Raw genomic sequence first — 19608 nt, 5'->3', positions numbered from 1 at the left:
TGAGAGTTTTTGTTAAAATTAGTCTATTTTTCTACTGTAAAACTTCTTTTTAGGCAAAAAGAAAAAAGAACAACTTCCCAAACAATTAGGCTTACTTGCTTTCTTGAAAAAAGCTATATTTATAGTTTCTCAGACAATATAACAAATAGTTAAGGTTAAGAGGAAGACCTTCACATCAGTGTCTATTTATTATGATATTATGAAAGATGTGACATTCAGCTCAGCATACTGCAACACACACACACACACACACACGGTTAGGGGCTGATAAACCACAATAACATCATGTAACGTCCCCACTTCCAGCTAATAATGATCATCATTTCAATCATTTGTCATAATCACATATCACAACATTCACTTTTTAATACAAAAAAGTTTATAGAACAAAAAAAAAACAAAGTTGTCCTATTAAGTTATAAGTCATAACCCAGTCAGAAACACCAAGAGTCACACTATTAAACACTGAAGATTCACCACTGCTGAAAAGAAGAAACAGAGCAGCATGTGGTCCAGTTGTCCTTCTCTGTGTCACCACATGGGGGAGTCAGTCAGCTCACTACAGAGAGAGGGACATTTGAAAATGGTGAGAATGGAAAAGTCCATGTTTGTGACATCAATCTGACATGATCCTGCTGCACTGCTTTTATTCCTGCTACAAGAGAGTTTCATTTCTAATCTCTGGATCAGTGAATTCAGAGCCAGCTCTGGAGCGCCATCTACTGTAGGGGTGCAGGACCTAAGAAAATTCATCAAAAAAGGGGCGCTTTTGTGTCACTTCACACACAAATTAACTTAAAAATGTAATAATAGAGATATTAAAGAAAAGGAAAAGAGTGAATTTTGAATTTTACCATTTATATATTTATCATTGTTGATCACCATTTACTATTATATAGAAAATGTTACTTGCAGTGTCCATATTTCTGTTCTAAACGTTACTGTTGACTACCATACTATATAGTGTTGCATTACCTGTTTATTACAGTTTTTCTCAATTGTTTACACACAAATTCTGGTACTTGAGACACAATGACCACAACAGGTAACTCATGCACCAACCCCCTGAACCAACTCTGCTAAACTACAAGCACAATTCCTGCTTTACACTCAAATTGCAGTTGTAAAACACACTTTTTTCAAAACACTACACACAATTCTCTGCATTTGGCACAATTTTCATGAAGAAAATTTCTTGTTTTCACAAGGAACACACTGTCATTCAAAATTCTAAAGTTAATTTCCCTACTATGCAAACTGACTCATCACATGGGAATGTATGTGCAATTTTGTGTTGGTTGGGATGGACACTGTGTACATTGTTTTTGTGGGAAATACATAGGAATAAAATATATGTGTTACTGTGTATTTGTGTGTTTTGAGTATAAAAACAATCCATCCATTTTCTACCACTCCATCCTCCATTTTCCATCACAGGGCCTATAAAAACAATATTCTAAAATATTTTACACAAACGCAAAAAAAAAAAAAAAAAGGCAAATCAAAAAACACGAACACAAATCACAAACGCAAAACAAATCACAAACGGAAATCACAAACACAAAACAAATCACAAACGGAAATCACAAACACAAAACAAAAAAATGCAAATCACAAAACAAACACAAAACACAAAGTATAAAAACAATCCATCCATTATCTACCGCTTCATGTGGCATAGGGCGATCGGTGGGGTCACACCCTGGACAGTTAGCCAGTCCATCACAGGGCCACATATAGAGACACACAATCATTCACTCACACTCTCACACCTACGGTCAATTTACTACACCAACTACTACACCAACGGTGGGCCCCCTATAAAAACAATATTCTAAAATATTTTACACTCTTATGTATGTACTGTCTGTAGTAAGTGTAACACTAAACACTAAAAAAGGCCTAAGTCATTATGATTGATGAAGAAGAAGTGTTTTCCATTCATCATAGTGTTTTACATTGATCACATCAGTGTTCAACTGGTTTTTATAAATGTCTATTGATATGATGGTTTGTGTGTGTCATTTGAAAACAAAATACCATTTTGAGAAGAAATAACATTGTTTTGAATGTTAAGTTTCATTTTGCAGGAGAATTGATGGGTTTTTCCATTGTGTGTGTGTTTTTTGGATTTGTGTGTAGAGTTGTGCGAGCATGAGGCATGCTTTCAGAAAATGTGTGTAAACAATCGAGAAAAACTGTAATGTTATTAATGTGTAATGTATAATAGTGTGTGTGTGTGTGTGTGTGTGTGTGTGTGTGTGTGTGTGTGTGTGTGTGTGTGTGTGTGTGTGTGTGTGTGTGTGTGTGTGTGTGTGTGTGTGTGTGTGTGTGTGTGTGTGTGTGTGTGTGTGTGTGTGTGTGTGTGTGTGTGTGTGTGTGCGCGGACAGACGAGCCATGAGGGGTCATGAAGTATGATTTTTAAATTTCACTTTTGTTATTTTTAGGTCCATTGTGAGGCAGTAATTTCATATTTTACCCACAATTATATTTGTACAAGTGTATAATTGTTGTAAAATTGAAATCATTTTGTTTTTGCAACCTTTGAATAAGCCTTTATATGTACTTTAGGCACATATAAAGCCCACCGTAGTTCTCTTAAGTGTTTGGGAAATATGCAGTGTCACCATTAGACGTCTTTAGTCTAAGATTTCTAGTCTAGAAATCTTACATACTGGACCTTTAAGCTTCAAATTACATTGGTATGGTCATTTAAATTTAAATTAAAAGTTTTAATTCATGTATAACATATGGATCAATTTAGTACGTTACAGGTGCAAAAGCCTGATTAAAGGTTTGAAGATTATTTTTTGCCCATTTATGAAACAAAGAATATGGACATACTTGATTTTTTTAGGTCAGGAATTTGCAACCTTTAGGATGAAAAGAGCCATTGTTGTCCCCTCTCCAACCAAATAAAATTCATCTGGAGCTGCAAAAACTATTTGACCCATAAGATGAAGATAATAACACGTATAAAGGTTCTTCATGTACACATTACTGCATTTGAGTATCGGGAATGACTTGAAACTTTTTTTCAAAGCTACTAGCTTTTTGATTGATTGATTGATTTTGTGTGTGTAGCATTAAAAGCAGTACAATAGTAAAATATAACAATACGGCATATTGTATGTGGAGGTGGTGACTTTTTGGAGAAAAGCTGCTCGAGACGGGTCAGTTAGGACGTGAGTGTGAAGAAGTCATCACATATTATTTTAGGAGACGTCAGTGCAGCCACAGTGAGGACAACAGGGTGTGAACTGAGACTGTGTGGAAAGACACATTCATCACCTCAGGTCCGGTTGGATGAGTTCTGCAGAGCTCCGTTGTTTCCGCTCTTCAGCTGGAGGCACCTCCCACATCATCTTGTCCTAGAAAAAGACAGAAGTTGAGAACTTTAGCTGTCTTTTCCTCCCCAGTATACGATATATTTACTGCATTTGCTTTTTTAAAAACACACAGAATATAAAACAATAGCGCTCAGGTAAAACCTCCAGACCAGGGCTAATAGAACAAAAATATCTAATAGATTAAGTAGTCGTAGTAGGAGTGTTTTATATGAGGATCTAGAAGATATGATCTAGTTCTATCGGAAACCAAATAAAATAGATAATTTGTTCACAATTAGGGATGCAACTATCGATTCTTTTCGCAATTGATTAATCTGTCGATTGTTTTCTCAATGAATGAAGTAGTCTGGTCCATAAAATGTCAGAAAATGTTGATCAGTGTTTTTCAAACCTGGAAATGTCCTTCAATGTCTCGTTTTGTCCACTAATGTTTAAAAGAAAACAGAAAATATTCACATTTCTGAAGCTGAAGAATCAGAGACACTGAAGGAAAACATTCAAATCGATGATGTAATGAGTTAAGGATTCATTTAGCAATCGATTGATAATCGACTAAATGATTGCAGCACTATTCACAACATCAGACAATAAACAGTGAATATAAAATATAATAATGTCCAATCTCAGATTTACATCGACAGCAAGAAGAAAGTAGATCAGATGTTTTTAAGGACAGATGATGAGAAATATTACAAATTATCAAAAAGAATTCTGGACTTTAAATATGTTATAAAAAACACATTTATCTGTCTTTAATAGTATAATAACACATCTGTTTTAATTATATATATATATAAACTAATATATATATAAAAAACACAAAGTAACATGTATAAGGGAAATGTAAATTAACCAACACTCCACGTATTCAAGGTTTAAGGTCAATAAATCAGTCTTTTTTTTAAGCGTTTGTGAGCCTGTTTGTGTGTTTTTTAACAACATGGAGTGTGGGACGTTGAGGAGCTCCATCAAGAAACAGGTCAGATATCTGTCTTTTTAAAGGAAGCTGGTGTAAATCCTTGTTGTGAGTGACGTGTCAATGGGACGGCACACCTGCGTGTCAGTGGCTACGAGGTGAGTGAATCAACACAGACTCTTTGCACGAGTGTCCACTAAAGTGCGGTGGAAGAGAACTGTCGTGTGCTGACTTAAACGACCGTGTAAAGCGACAAAAACCATCTCTTCTGACTGTGACATCTCACAGTGAAATGTGTCACCAATAGGAGTGAGGATCACAGGTTACCTCATGATAAGCTACCAATAATATCACAACACAGTGACTGCAAGACAATCATATCGCGATACATCACAATGTCTGTCTGACTGAAGGAAACTAAACGTCTGTGAAAAGATCAAAGTGCAGGATTTATCTATTTATTCACAACGTAGAGAACAAAGTGCACAACGTATATGTATTGAACATAGATGGAGCATCTTTTAAAGTAGTTTTCTCTATTATCCTGCTGTAAACTCACTCTTGTTCAGCAAGGTAACTCCTCCCAAGACATATAAGTAGTGACGCCCGGTGAGTACTTTAGAGAAAATGTATATATTTTATATGCCGATGTCGATACCAGGTGTATCAAGTATCGTATTAGACGAGGAAGGATGACGATATGTCACCAAAAGTGGATCACTTTTGTGCAAACACACAGAAAAACATCATATACACTGTAAAAAAAAAAAAAGAAGTTGAGAAAACTCAAAATTTCACTTGATGCAATCAATTTTTGAATTTTCAGCCCAACAAAAGATCTCAAGTTTTCAAAAAAGAAATTTTGAGTTTTCTTTTTTACAGTGTAGAATACAACATTCTTCATCCTTAACCCTTAGAACACAGAGTATTTTGGCTGCTTTTTTCCATTACTATGTCAAAACATAGAGTATATACAGAGGCTATAAGAAATGTGTAATATAGAGTTTCTTATTTCCTTTTTTTCAGCACAACCTAGGCAATCTGATGATATATTGCACTAAATGTTCACCAACTAGAGCAAAAATTACTCAAAATGTTTCAAATTGGATTGAATTTGTGAAATTTCGACATATGTCGCACGTTGAACTTTGACGTTCAACAAAATGAAAAATTTGTCTCTAAACAATTATTGCTACTTTATATCCCTACTAAAAATGAGCTGTAACGTGAATCATAACTTTGACTCAACAACACATAAGGAGATGAAAAAAAAAATTTTTTTTAAAGCCCGCATATGTGACCTATAAACAGCACATCGCCAGGATATCCATATAAGGAGTTGTATATAGGTATGGGTGCACCTGCAGCACAGATCTGTGCCGTGTGAGCACTAAGGGTTAAATGTTGTAAATAAACATTAACTCACCAAATAACGGGCAGAATAAAGGTTTATGTTCATATTTGAGTGGTCAGTGTTACAGACATGGTAACAGCAGTCACTCTCAAACATGTTGTCAGTGTATATTTGGTCTGTTGTGAGATCCTTGCCTGTGTCTGGAGCTGCTGCTCTCTCTCTGTCTGGACTTTCCTCAGACTGATCTTCAGCTCCTGCAGTTCCTGATTGGCTTCACTGAGCAGCACCTGCAGGGGGCAGCATACGCATAAGCATCTGACCATCAACCTCACGTCTGACTTTGCTCGTCTCCTTTGCTTTCCTAGTGACGGTGAGAGGAAATGTTTACTCACTGTTCATGGAAGGTTTTTCTATTTGTGCCCGCATGTGAGTCATGAAAGAGCTCCGCTGAACTCTGGCACAGTTCTTGACTTTCCAACGCGGTAATTTGAGCAACTGGAGCTGATGCAGCTTTGCTTTTTAAAGCCCAGTGTGTTTACGTATTAAAGGAATAGTTCCTTTTTTCTTAGAGCGGCTGTATGAGGTACTGAACATGCAGCGCCTCACTGAGTACCGGCTGTTCCCCACTTACTGAGGACACAAGGAAATACAGATTTTATCAACAAAGCAAAAGTCTCAATAAAAAGGCGGACCTAGACCGGTTCAGCCACGGCTGAGAACGCTGTGTTTTATTGTAATCTCGGGTTCAGCGAGATCTCTGAAAAAACCCGGTCCGGTTACGTAAACAGCAGTTCTCCTGAACAGCAGATCCTCCTGCTCCGGGCACTAGTCCGGGCACATCTGGTTTACATTGTACCGCAGAAGAAGAATAACGTCCGTTGTGGAGGTGTTTCACGAGCCACAGTGTCTTCTGACTCTGGGTCAAAGTCATAAAAGGGACTGCGGCGGGGAGTCGTGAAGAAGCTATTTTTAAACATTGTTAAAACAATGTTTTGATAATGAGTAGCAGTGCATCCACCGTTCCAGAGGGGGGAGCTGCGAATCACAAGACAGTTGGGAAGGCTCTACTCTGGCTGGCCAATCACAACACAGTCTGTCTTCTGGGTGTGAGATTTATGTCTGAAACACCGCGGCTGAGGACAGCGTCAGTGAGGAGAGATTTCTATCGGCTCGTTTACAGAAACTAGGAGGTTTTTGACCATAAAAACAATGTATGTAAGTAGACCTCCATAACTAACATATATGTGCAACAGGACCACCCTATGTGAGCTTTAATAAAATATAGACCTGTTTATATCTACAATATCATGATAATATGTTTGCTACTTTAACTCACTGTTAAACTTGTGTTGCTTTCTAAAACTCTCACTCCCTGCACCAAAGTCCATAGAGAAAATCAGCATTTTTACACACATACCACACAGGAGATATTGATCCATTTCCTCCATCACTGTTCATGCGTGTTATTCTTGTGATTGCTTGTTGGGTTTTCCTCTGTGACACTAACCTGTCAAACATGGCAGCAGTAGACCAGCAGCTCCTGTGTCCTTGCAAGCTAAAACTGCTGATTTTCTTAATGGACTTTGGTGCAGGAGAGTGAGTGGGTGTGAGTTACAAACTTCTGGTAGAAAAAGGCTAGGCTGTTAAACATGTTAGATTTTAGTGGGTGAGCCTTTTATTAAATTGCCATGATCTGTTCTTTCATCAGGACAAGGTTCTTTCTGCATGGAGTGTGCATGTTCTCCCTGTGTCTGTGCGCATTTTCTCTGGGTTCTCCGGCTTCCTCCCACAGTCCAAAAACATGCAGATTTGGGGATTGGGTAAATTAGACACTCTAAATTGACCATAGGTGTGAATGTGAGAGTGAGTGCTTATGTCCCTGTGATGGACTGGTGATCTGTCCAGGTGTACTGCACCCCTCATGTGGAGCAGTAGAAAATGGTTGGATGTTCTTTCATCTGTCCCCTTTAATACTTTTGAACTTAAATTGTACTCACTCTATTTTGGTCTCTCTCTCTCCCAAGCTTCACTTCTAGTTTCTCCCTCTCCACCCTCTCCTCCTGGAGCCAGTCCTCCTTCCTCTGCACCTCACAGCTCAGTTCTTGTATTTTCTTGTTCGCCGCCTGCACAACAACAAAACAAATTATTTATCTACATTTTATTTATCATGGATGTGAAGGATCCTGTATCCTGACTTCTGCTGCCTGTTTGTTGGCCTCTCTCTCCAGGGCCCAGCTGGCACGCTCCTCCCTGAGGACCAGGTTCTCCTCAGACAGCTGCAGCGTGAGCTGGGCCACTTGCAGGCGGGCCTGGTGCAGCTCAGTGTGGGTGTGGGCTTGATGGGTGGACAGCTCTCTGAGCTCCCTACGCAGGCACTCGTTGACATGCTCGCTAGCTTCCAGACGCTCCTGCAGTCCTCGAACATCTGCCAGACCACCATCAACCTCCCCCTGCAGGAGAAGAGCAGGAGTTAAAAAAGAACGTAACCCACCCCCCCACCTTGAAATTCTCTCCCACTGCTGATAAGATGACACGTCAACATCTAATCTTTACATTTAAAGGTCCAGTGTGTAAGAATGACTCACATCAAAAGCCTCTTTCACACATACAATCAACAAAACAAGCAGGAGGAAGACGAAAACGACCACAGCACAATGGAGCTCAGTGACAACCTTACAGCTCTGCATATTTTCGATCTTTTACTTCGGTCCTTTACTCAAGTATTAGCGTCATATGTAAAGAAAAAAAACAAAGCAGCCTGTGAACTCTGAGATTAAAGTCATCATTTGAGATTAAAGACAGAATTATGACTTTAATCTCAGAATTTCATTTTATTTTACTTTTAAATGTGGCCCTAATACTCTTCCGTATAAAGGCACTAATAAAATAAACCAACATAAATAAATGTTGAGCACTGTCCCAAATTATAAAAAATAAATGTTTGCTGAAAACAGCTATGTTAACATCTGGAAGACAAAATATAGCATGTGCACCAGGGTCTTACGTACTTCCCACTAATGCTGATCAAAGTGGAGTAAATACCACTGGCCAAAAACTAATTTAACCTCATTTAGCATAACATAACATAATATCAACACATACATTTACAATCTAACAATACTATATCTTATGCCACAGTTGCAGTAGTGCAGAAGAATACAGAAGACAGTGTGAATAATATACATATACATACAATACAACTGTATAAATAATAATAATAATAATAATAATAATAATAATAATAATGACACAGAGGTAGTGTGGACTCTTCCATTCAGGGAAATATTAATAACAATATGTATTACTTTATTTTTAGATTATCTTATTTGTCTGTTTATTTTCTACGTGTTTTTTTTTTCCAAAATAAATTTGATCTCTCATTCTCTATATTAGGGGTCACAAACTCACGGCCCGTGGGCCACATGTGGCAGCAGTCAATGTCCTGTGAGTTTTCAAGATATCATTTTAATTTCTAATTACTAAACTGTTAATTTTTCCGCCATCTGTTGGAATTTTCACTTGACGCTTGACTTTTTTTCTTTATTCCATTTTATTAATCTCAATCTAGATTATGTTTTTAGCGCCCACTGTCCTTTTAGAATTTATTTTGACCTCATTTTAGTAACTTTGACACATCAGTTTCCTCATTGATGATAGTGTTTCCTGTGTTTTGTTTCTCTTCTAACGTCCCTCTATTGCACAGTGATTGACAGTGTGGCAGCTTTTAGTTGACAGATCTGTGTCTGTGAGGATGTGGGGTTGAGATTTTCTGATTCTATCATGTAAAGCACTTTCTGCTACAATATCTATATGCATTAAAAGTGATATATAAATAAAGTCTGATGAAAAGAATACCTCCTAAATGTTACACACTAAAAGACCTGGCATCCTCTTTTCAGCCCCCTTTTTACAACATCTATGCAACACAAAAGAAGAAGGAGAAGAAGCATAAACAAAGACCTGCAGAGATTTTCTCTTTTCCTCGTTGTGTTTCATTTGACTGGACATTTTCTTCAGTCTCTCCCTCAGCCTGTGGAGAGCAGAGCAGGATGTTTTTTAGGAGCTGCACAAGGTCCATGATACATGTCTGAGCAAGTGTGTGCTTCTGAAACACTTTCCTTTCCAGTTCCACGCTTCCTTCTTCCTTCGTCTCAGTCAGAGCTTTGACTTCGTCCTCCAGGTCTTTGATTCGCTGCTCACACTCACTCTTGTCAGCCATAAGTTTGCTCCGTTGAGAGGTCAGACTTTCTTGACTACACCTTGCATCCTTTCAGTGTTTTTGAGAGAGAGAGAGACAAAACAATAGATTTGATGAAATTCAGCTCTTTTTGGAGAGAAAAAACAAGTTAAATCCTGCACTGACCTGGTGTTTTCCCTCCACCTTCTCCAACATGTCACAGGTGTGTCTCAGGTTTTCTCTGAGCTCTGTGATCTCCTCCTTCATTGCTTCTCTCTCTTTCTCCCACTCCACCTTTGATCTTCTGCTCTCGTTTTTCTCATCATCTGCCTCTTGTTTGGCCTCCTCCAGACCGCGCTCTAAGTCAATCTGTTTTTTGAAACATTCCTCCAGGCGACTCTGCTCACAACACAAGGGGGAAACCAGGGAGGTTTGCACTGATTCATTCATTCATTCATTTGTTATTTACAAGCAGATGTCATTACATTTTATTTCCTTACAAGTTGATTTAAAGAAAGAAAAATATTCTCTCACAGAACTGAAACAATTTATTGTTCTGTGTAATTGAAATACACCCAGTTAATATGTAGCATGCATCATTACACAATAGTTTAAAGGGGTATTTGTTGTTTGTTTTTTCATATATGGGACTGTATAAGACATTCATGTGAAGCGTTAATTAGAGCAAACTGTTTGGAGAGTGAAACGGTAGATTCTGCATTGTTTTGTTATCAATGAAGACAGCAGAGGAAATGTGCTGTATCCCCGTGGAAGATCAGTAACATTCAAACTATAAGGCATATTTTCAACATTTAATCATCTCTGTGTGTTTACTGTCCACCCGCCTTTCAGCCTGTGTCAGCTGGGACTGGCTCCAGTGACCCGTGGCCCCCATGTGGAGGATGTATGGTTCTCCCATCTCCTTCTCCAAACAGGCACTTTGTCTAATGTATGTGATGTACTGAGCACCAAGTGCAGCGATGTAGCTCCTCACCTGCAGCAGCTGGGCTCTAGGAATGACCAGGAGCAGCTCCTCATCCTGTTCCTCTTTCAGAGTCTCCAGCTCCTCCAGAGGTTTGGGAGCGCAGAACGTGAAGGGCCGACTATGAGCGCACACATGTCCCATCTTATCCACGTACACAAACTGGTACTCCGCTGTACCAGGACGTGGCAGGTAACAGGCTGCATGGAGCAGACGTTCACTTTTCATAATTCACTTAGTCATGTGTGTTGTTGTTATTATGTGTTTGGTTGAAGTCTTACCATGGAAAAGGACACAGCAGTTGACACTGGTTCCCTCAGTGTAACCTTCAGGAACAAGAGCCCAGGTGTATGTGTAATACTTTTTCAGTGAGGTGCAGCCCATCTGTCAAATGATAGAAAACACATTTAATCAGCCACAAACATTCGGTGTCCTTACTTTAATCAATCCAGTCCAGTGTGTAAGAGTTGGTGAGAATGAGTGACATCTAACGGTAAGACTGCAACAGTGCAACAAACACTTATTAAGGGAGCATCTTACCTTAAAAGCACAGTACGTCATTTATGTTAGTAGTGGTCTCTTATGGCACTATTCCATTCTCACACTTCTCGGCTCAACTTGGCGCTTCTCTATTTTTTTTTTCTTTTCCATCAGTGATTATTTTTAGTACCTACTCTATTGAGCTGAGCCGATAATTAAATGTGATGTTAACAGACTGCCGACCACTGATTGGTCAGAGAATGTAGTCAATGGAAGAGTCATGAGTGCAACATCAACAAGAATCAAACCGAACAATAACGAGTTGTAGATCAGTTAAAAAGACTTAAAAATTCTGAAAACATGCGCTATGCAATATCTAACCTTTAGCTAGATCAGACGGAGCCTGTGCTCCGGTCATGCAGGAAGTACTGAACGATTCTGTGAACAAATCTTTTTAATTAACTGATTCTAATGATTCAGTGACACCGAGAACAACTGCTTTGCCCGTCACTAGCTTGTGTAGCGTATAAAACGTCATAGCTGCAGTTCTGTGCAGCTGTGCTACGGCGACCCTGCTTCCGTCAAGGTCATTGACATGTCTACCAAACCGAGTAGAGCCGAGCCAAGTAGTGCTAGAACTGTGTAATGGAAAAGCACCATATACAGCCTCGGTTTGGTCCAGAAGTTATCACAGAGATGATGTCATGAAAAGATGGCCAAAATGAAACGATCTGTTACCTTGAATAGAAATACTGACTTTTCCGAGTTGGAAGCACCACCACTCAACAAAATATATAACATAAGTTTTGTCATTTTTAGATATTTTGATGCAGACATGTTAGTATATCTTTAGGTTCATATAAAGATATAAAATGTCCCCCATTTCTCCTTTCACCCCAACCGGTCGAGGCAGGTGGCCGCACATCTTTGAGTCTGGTTCTGTTAGATTTCTTCTTCTGTTAAAAGGGAGTTTTCTAGCTTCACTGATGCCTCGTGTTTGGTCATTGTGTGAATTGTTGGATTTCTCTGCTCTCCATGATGTTGTCTATGTACAGAGCCTTGAGATAATGTATGTTGTGATTCAGCGCTATGCAAATAAAATGCATTTTAAGGCTCCGAAAACCAAATGATTCACTTGTGGGCCCTGAATTAAATTTCTGCCACTAAGGCCTCCTGAATGTTACACACTGGACTTTAACAGCAAAGTAAGTAAAGTTAGTGGCTGAGGTGAGGAAGTTATACCTCAAAAATCCCTATCCAGTCGTTGTTGCTCCACTGGTGGTCAGAGGTCAGACTGTAGTGACACTCCACTCTGGTTTGGGGGAAGTAATGTTGCCCCACATTTCGAAACACCACTGCAGATTGTTTTTCCATGTTATCAGGAAGCTGTGAGGAAAACATAACGTGGACCCAGTGAAATGAGCTCCAGTTTCAGTCTGTGAGCAGCTGATGAAAGCCGATAGCACGGTCAGTTCAGGAATGCAGCATGTCAAGCAGCATGACAGCAAGTCGCCTATATGTTGACTAACAACAAGCTCATATGCAGTAAAAAACAGTCTGTAGCTCCGTACACTGTGTGAGGATACATCTTTAAAACAGTCAGTCTATTAGACATCATTACAAAATCTTCATTTATTTGAAAAGCAATGTGTTTTCATACCTTCTTTGTTCTTTTTCCTCTTAAACTAAGAGGTGAATCCTGCGCCTTGGTTTTGTTCAGTGAAGTTCTATTCTGAAATGAGGTAAATACGACTTTCTAAGAAACAAAAACGGTTGCTTGAATTTGATAAACAAATGAGTAATAATTGTTTTAAGCCTTACCTTATTGTGTTGAGACATGGGTGTGATGTTTTTCCTGCTACCTCATGGAAGGAGAGATCTGTGCATCAGTGTGTGGACAGTGATGAGAAACCCAGTCAGGTGCAAGGGTTTCACAACTTCTCCTGAACCATGTGGACACCCCTCTGTAAAACGAGTGATGCCGTGGGTGAGTCATGGGAGATGCAGTTCCCAGGTGCATGGCTCATCGTGAAGCAAAGTGACTCCACGGACTTCAACTCCCATTAGGTAACGCGTGATTTAGGACACAGGATCTGCTGATGCCGGTTGTTGTTCATTGTATTTCTGAGTAGAAGCTGAGGAGGAGGTGTTTGTAACGTCAAGACTAAACATTTCTCTTCATAACAACATCAGTGAGCCCACAGTACTGAAGTCTGCTGAAACATTCATATTTCACTAAACTGGATACAGTCCAATGATAAAATAGACAATAAGCTTTTTAAAAAAAACAATTTCAATTCAGGCTAGATCTGTGACTGTGTAAGAATCGTGATCCCAGAGGTGCACACTTGATGGCGCTCTGGTTACAGCACAAACCCACACAAATCCTCAATGACTCAGAAAAACAGAGAAGAATTTCTACTTTGAAAGAAAAAAATAGCTGATTAATTCAGACAAACAGCAGGATTTTGTTCTTAATAACATGCTTCATAAATCCTTAACTCAGAAAAATAGAGTAGGATTTTATTTTCAAATGAAAAGTTTATTTCAGAAAGAAAGCAATTTTATTTTTTAACAAATACAAATCATAAATAATAATTTTAAAAAACAGCTGGATTGTTTGTTTTTCTTAATAATAACATTATATTTTTTCTGAATGAATGTTTTTTCCTGTGTGACTAAATAATCAATATAAAAAAGTTAAAATGTATTAAATAAGACAAATTGATAAATGAGGCTCTAAATGAGGGGACTTTTGGAAATCTTTGTTGACTTGACAAAAGGCTTGAAAATACCTTGTGTCTATTGTTTGAGCATCAGGCATTTTACTGCCCTCTGCTGGTCACATGTAGTGCTGTAAGACCATAAAGTAAAAATAAAGCATGGCTGTATGAGGCCCGAGTGCTGAAATACTGAGGCTAACATTTGAGCCACTTGACAAAAATATGTAAAACTTAGGTAAAAAATGTAAATTTGATAATCTGAATCTTAATCTGGAAATGATTATAGTCACATTATTAAGTCTACAATCACCTGATTGTATGAACTGTTGGCTTTCATTGCCCCATAATGAGTATTTTATATTTACAGTAAATCAGGTCAGCTCTACAGAGAGGCCACTGTGGGTTTACAGTACTTTAGATGCTAACTGAAGGCTATATAAGTTCTCTAATACGTCACAAATAATTGTTGCTAAATGTTTACACAACTTAAATCTAAAATAGCTTAAAAGTATGTTTGCCACATAATCTTAATCTTACTATTAGACAGACAAACTGACACAATCACAAGATGGTGCGTTCCAGTTGGAATTTCCAAGTTTGTATGCCCCCCTCAAGTCGGATTTTCAAATTAGAAATCCTGACGTAAGATTCCACTTGCATCAATGCTAACATCAAGCTGATAGTTTTACTGTTAATTGCACTTCTGTCATATTTGTTTCACAATATATCAGACTAACACATTGTACTGTCTGTGGACATTTATGTGAACAAAATACTGTGTAGAGAATTGTTTTGATGGTATTGCTAACAGTGGCTAGCTCGAGATACGTTTGCATTTTGACTCCTGAAATGGAACATGGTCAACTTGGAGGTGACATCACACACCATTGTGACACTTTTCCATTTTCCAGTTCTTGCATAACTTGACTCTACTCAGGTTTTTAGCTTTTCCGTCAGTGATAGTACCTGGTACTTTTTTAGTACCTGCTCTGACAAGGTTCCAAGCGAGCTGAGCTGATACTAAAAGGTGACGCCGACAGACTGCCAGCCACTGATTGATCAGAAGTCATGAGCTGTGTTGCTTATAAATCAGCGTCACAGCAGTTTCGTGCAGATGACGGCCCACACTGAGGAGGTACTATGAAGTAATGGAAAACAACGTGCCTTATCGTGTAGACTACAGTAGAGCCGTAGTAGTGACAGATGCCATTAGACATGAACATTGCATGCTGAAAGCATATTTGTTGAAAGTAAAATATACATTTTTCAAAAAAAGCACCCAAAATCAAACACTCATAGCTTTTTTGGATAAAAATCACAAGTTAAAGCTATACTTACCTTTCTTGCATTTGTACACTTTTCTCTTGTAATCTTAAATTGCTCGTATGCGTATGACACTCTAAAACGTAAGATAAACCCACCAGGTTTTGAAACTCATCATTATTTAATTCTCACATTACTATGATAAAAGTATGACCAATTAAAATATTCGGACCGAATAAAATAATTGGCCGAGCTACCCGCATCTGACAGAGCAGTGTTGCCAACATGGCGACTTTGTCGCTAAATCTGCCGACTTTTTGTGGTGTTTGGAGACTCTCACGTATCACTCTGCAGTTACTGTGCTTAACAAGCAGCGTGTGTTGCCGGGATCACCTCCCAAAGCACAGTAACCTCCACAGTCCCAGCCTAGAGCCAAAGCAGAGACAGCCTCACCACTACGGCTCCAGGCTGCCAATGAATCGCGCATGCGCATGACCACCGCTGTTCCGCCCTGGAGAGTGGGACTTTGAGGGAGGCGGAGTTGTTCAGGTTCAAATCTTTACTAAGTGCTGTGAGACATGCAAGAAAGGTAAATGACAGTAGTGTCGAAATACTCCAAAATGAATTGATAAAAATCTATGGTGTGTCCACTTCAGTGTAAAGAAAACCATCTCAGAGAGATGTTTGCTGAAGTTTTTCCAGTGTTACTGTAACCAGCTCTTAATGGTTCAGTGTACACTAAGCTCTGATTGGCTCACGTGCTGCTCAGCAGCGACATGACACCCAGTTCCTCCAGTTTGGCTCTGGCCACGCCCTCCCAGCCCTTATTGGCCAGTGGGTTTCTAGGAGACGGGTGCATGATGCCCTCGACTCGCACATGGACACCTGCAGCAGAGAGTGCTCGCCGCGCTCGCTGCTCTGCCACTCTCCCAACCCCGATCACCATGGAGACGCCGAGTGCCTCCACCGCCTGGCACAGCGCAATGTCACAGAGTTTCAGCAGGGCCTCCCGCTCAGCTATGGGCAGCTCAGGGGGAGTCAGATTCTTCCCACTGGCACTCATGAAGATCAGTGGGCAAAGGTTGTGCACAAAGCAGTGACGGAAGAAGAGCTCAGGTTCACCGCACACCTTTCTGAAGAATCCCCAAAAACGTGCACCGCTCACTTCCTTCTGAGTACAAGCAAGTCCTGTAATCCGTCGCTTTGGATGCTCGTTATCAGGATGACCGACCTCCCCGGTGACCTTCAGCCAGTCAACCACTGAGCTAACTTCACCAAATGGGACCTGAGCAGAGACAGAAAAACAATAACTTAAAGATGAACAGTATATAAACAGATGATCCCTGTTGGACTCGCTTAAGTTCAATATTATTCTGTTTTCTTTGTTTTAATTACATTTAATGTTGTTTTGGTTCTTCCTAAACATTCTTACCTTTAATATTTTCCCCATATCTTGTTCATATATGCATATATGTATATTTACATTATGTGAAAATAATAGATTAACGGTCCAGTGTGTAAGATGTAGGTGGAATTTGTTCAATTAAGCTGAAATTAATATAATAATATTTTAATATATTTTTTGTACAATTCCTTGAATGTATGAATTCCTTTCAATCAATTTTATTAATTTATTAAGATCCCCATTAGGTGGAAAACACAAAACACTAAAAATAAATAGGTCTCCATGTTTAAATCAGGAGGAGGTCTTCACTGCAGAGGACGTCATGTTGAACCACCATGTTTTTAATGGACAGACTAAACACATTTGTGTTTTAATGATCATTGAATCATTGGGCCAATATTTTTTCTAAACAAAAGAATACCAGACCAAAGCATCATATCTTTCTTTTCATGCTAACCTTTTTTTTCTTCTAATCTAAACTTTTCAATAATACTCAATACAATTTTTTTTTATTTAAAAGATGTGTTGGTTTAAAACGGTCACTTGAATTTGCCACAGAACATCACCACCGTCTTAAAATTGATCTTTGACCTTTAATTCAGAATGCTGCTGCTAGAGTCCTCATTAAGACCAAAAAAATAGATCATATCACTCCAGTTCTGAAGTCTTTACACTGGCTTCCTGTGGATCAAAGAATTGACTTCAAAATACTATTGTTGGTCTACAAAGCGCTGAATGGTTTAGGGCCAAAATACGTCTCTGATCTTCTGCTTAGCTACGAATCATCCAGAACTCTCAGATCATCTGGGACAGGTCTGCTCTGTGTACCCAGAGTCAGAACTAAACATGGAGAGGCAGCGTTCAGTTTCTATGCACCACATATCTGGAACAAATGCCCAGAAAACTGTAGATCTGCTGAAACTCTCACCCCTTTTAAATCAAGAGTGAAGACTTTACTGTTTGCCGCTGCATTTCAGTCATTTCCAATACTGCACAGTAACCTCTGTTCTTTTGATACTCTTGATTTTATCTTTTTTTTTTTATTTGTATCTATTTTATTTGTTTAATCTACTTAATGTTTTCCATATACATTTTACCTGCTTGTTTTTATTTTTTTATTTTTTTGGATTTTATATCAGATTTTATAAACGTCTCTTTTCTATGCTTTTTAATGTTTTATGTAAAGCACTTTGAATTACCTTGTTGTTGAACTGTGATATACAAATACACTTGCCTTGTCTTGCCTTTAAATACAGACTAAATACAAAACATAAGATGCACTGTCTGGTTACACTGGTCTGGTGTGTAGTCGGTCATTAAGTCACATAACATGTTTACGTTCGTTCCCATTCGGACAAATTTATTGACGGTCCCTAAGTAAAAAAAAAAAAAAAAACCTTTTGACCTGGTCCCTGCGTGCAGGGGCGAAGTTTTTGAACAGGCAAGGCAGCCAACTGCTTGGTGCCCCGAGCTGATAGGGGGCCCCCGACACTCGGAGCCTGAGGGCTGTTTTTAACTGAAATGTGCAGTGAGCAGCCGCCTCCCCGTCCCCCTTACAAGGTTTTTCCATGTTATTTCATTCATTCCGGAAAAAATATATATATATTTTGAACTCGTAAATTTTTTCGTTGGTGTCAGATTCTTTGTCACATAATGGTGATGAACACTGGTTGGAAGGGCCCCCTGGGAATTTTTGCTTCGGGCCCCTACAGGCTCTCAGAGGAGAATTAAAGCTAAACCCAGCGTGTTTTCGTTCCCAGCAGCGGCTTTTCCTGTTCCTATCAGTAGTTTCTCACCCCAGTCTGTGCCATGCCGAATGGTCCGGGGTTCATCCCCAGAAACAGGATCCTTTGTCCGCCACCACAGTATTTTTCCACGAAGCAGCTGTGCGTGTTCCACGCGTACTCAAGCGGGTTGTAAATGAACAGCACCGGCTCGCTGAAGGTGAGCCGGCGGAGGTGAGCGTTCAGCTCCAGTTCAACCTGCAGAAACCTGGAGGAGGCAGACGTGTTCGGTTTAAATCGCTGCTCACGCTGAGCCACTTCCGTATCGCCATCTCCAAAAGCTAGCTTCTTTGACTCCTGGTGACCGTCTAACATCGTCCACCGCCTGCTGACACGCAATTTAGTTTCAGTTTGTCAATGAAAAGCGTACCACAAACAAAACGTTTTTGTAAATATAATAACGTGTTAGCTTCTATCTTCCTTCTCAGGTTGTTATGTTTCAGTGTTGTTGATAAACACGACTATTTTCTTCCTCTGCATCTTCCCCTGCACTGGAGCCGGCTGCTGCCCTCTACAGCCACACTGCTGTCATTGCACCTGACATTTGATCTCAGGACATAAATTTCTACTGTACAGTTTATGAGAATTTTACAGTTAAATGTTCCACATTCAAAGAAATTGACACATTTGAGATGCGTTGAAAATAAACATTTTCATAAATTCTTGAAAAGACGGTTGTGTTCAGGACATCTCTGACTACTAGTGAACTGGAACTCAGACATTTTACTGTAGTTTGAAAGAAATTTCAAATTAAAAGTACCATATTGGCACTTTTTAATTGAAAGATGTCTCAGATTTCTAAATTCAAAATGCAAATTTCCATTAGTTCTGGACTACACTAAATTGTGTTCAGAGCATCTATGACTACTAATATTAGACATTTTAACTGTAAGTTAACACATTCACATTTTTTTAATCAAAGCTGCTTCTTCGTATGCACTCTTTTGTGTTTTGCAAAGTTGTCTTGGTGCCATTAGTAGTTTTAATTTAGCTTTTATTTACAATATCTCTATTACATTGGGGAATATCACAAAGTGCCATCAAGATTTTGTTTTCCCAGCAAGTGGTAAATGTTGTAATTCAGATTAAAAGTTGTATTATCCTACAATCTCCACGTGTGTGAATTTAAGACATCAGTGAACACATCACTAGTCACAAACACAATCCTTTACA

General features: G+C 39.1%; 2 protein-coding genes across 2 annotated transcripts; both read right to left on the bottom strand.

The window, feature by feature from the left end:
* Positions 1-341: 341 nt before the first annotated feature.
* On the bottom strand, positions 342-13166 carry LOC310925468 (calcium-binding and coiled-coil domain-containing protein 1-like). Its single transcript, XM_083887432.1, has 13 exons — positions 13082-13166; positions 12921-12992; positions 12503-12646; positions 11062-11164; positions 10793-10980; positions 9985-10197; positions 9734-9888; positions 9582-9645; positions 7817-8071; positions 7619-7744; positions 5816-5908; positions 3293-3372; positions 342-559 (listed from the first exon to the last, which is right to left on the bottom strand). The coding sequence occupies exons 1-13, from the start codon at positions 13097-13099 to the stop codon at positions 532-534; spliced, it is 1539 nt and encodes a 512-aa protein (XP_083743558.1). The 5' UTR covers positions 13100-13166; the 3' UTR covers positions 342-531.
* Positions 13167-16000: 2834 nt separating this feature from the next.
* Positions 16001-18750, bottom strand: LOC310926197 (single-strand selective monofunctional uracil DNA glycosylase-like; the record flags this gene model as incomplete). Its single annotated transcript, XM_083888296.1, has 2 exons — positions 16001-16531; positions 18448-18750. 2 exons carry the CDS (start codon positions 18748-18750, stop codon positions 16001-16003), a joined length of 834 nt encoding a protein of 277 aa, XP_083744422.1.
* Positions 18751-19608: the final 858 nt, after the last annotated feature.

The sequence above is a fragment of the Microchirus variegatus genome, assembly GCF_963457635.1.
Source record: "Microchirus variegatus genome assembly, chromosome: 4".
Taxonomy (NCBI): Eukaryota; Metazoa; Chordata; class Actinopteri; order Pleuronectiformes; family Soleidae; genus Microchirus; species Microchirus variegatus.
The sequence above is the reverse complement of the archived record's forward strand: the minus strand, read 5'-3'. Positions and strand labels throughout refer to the sequence as shown.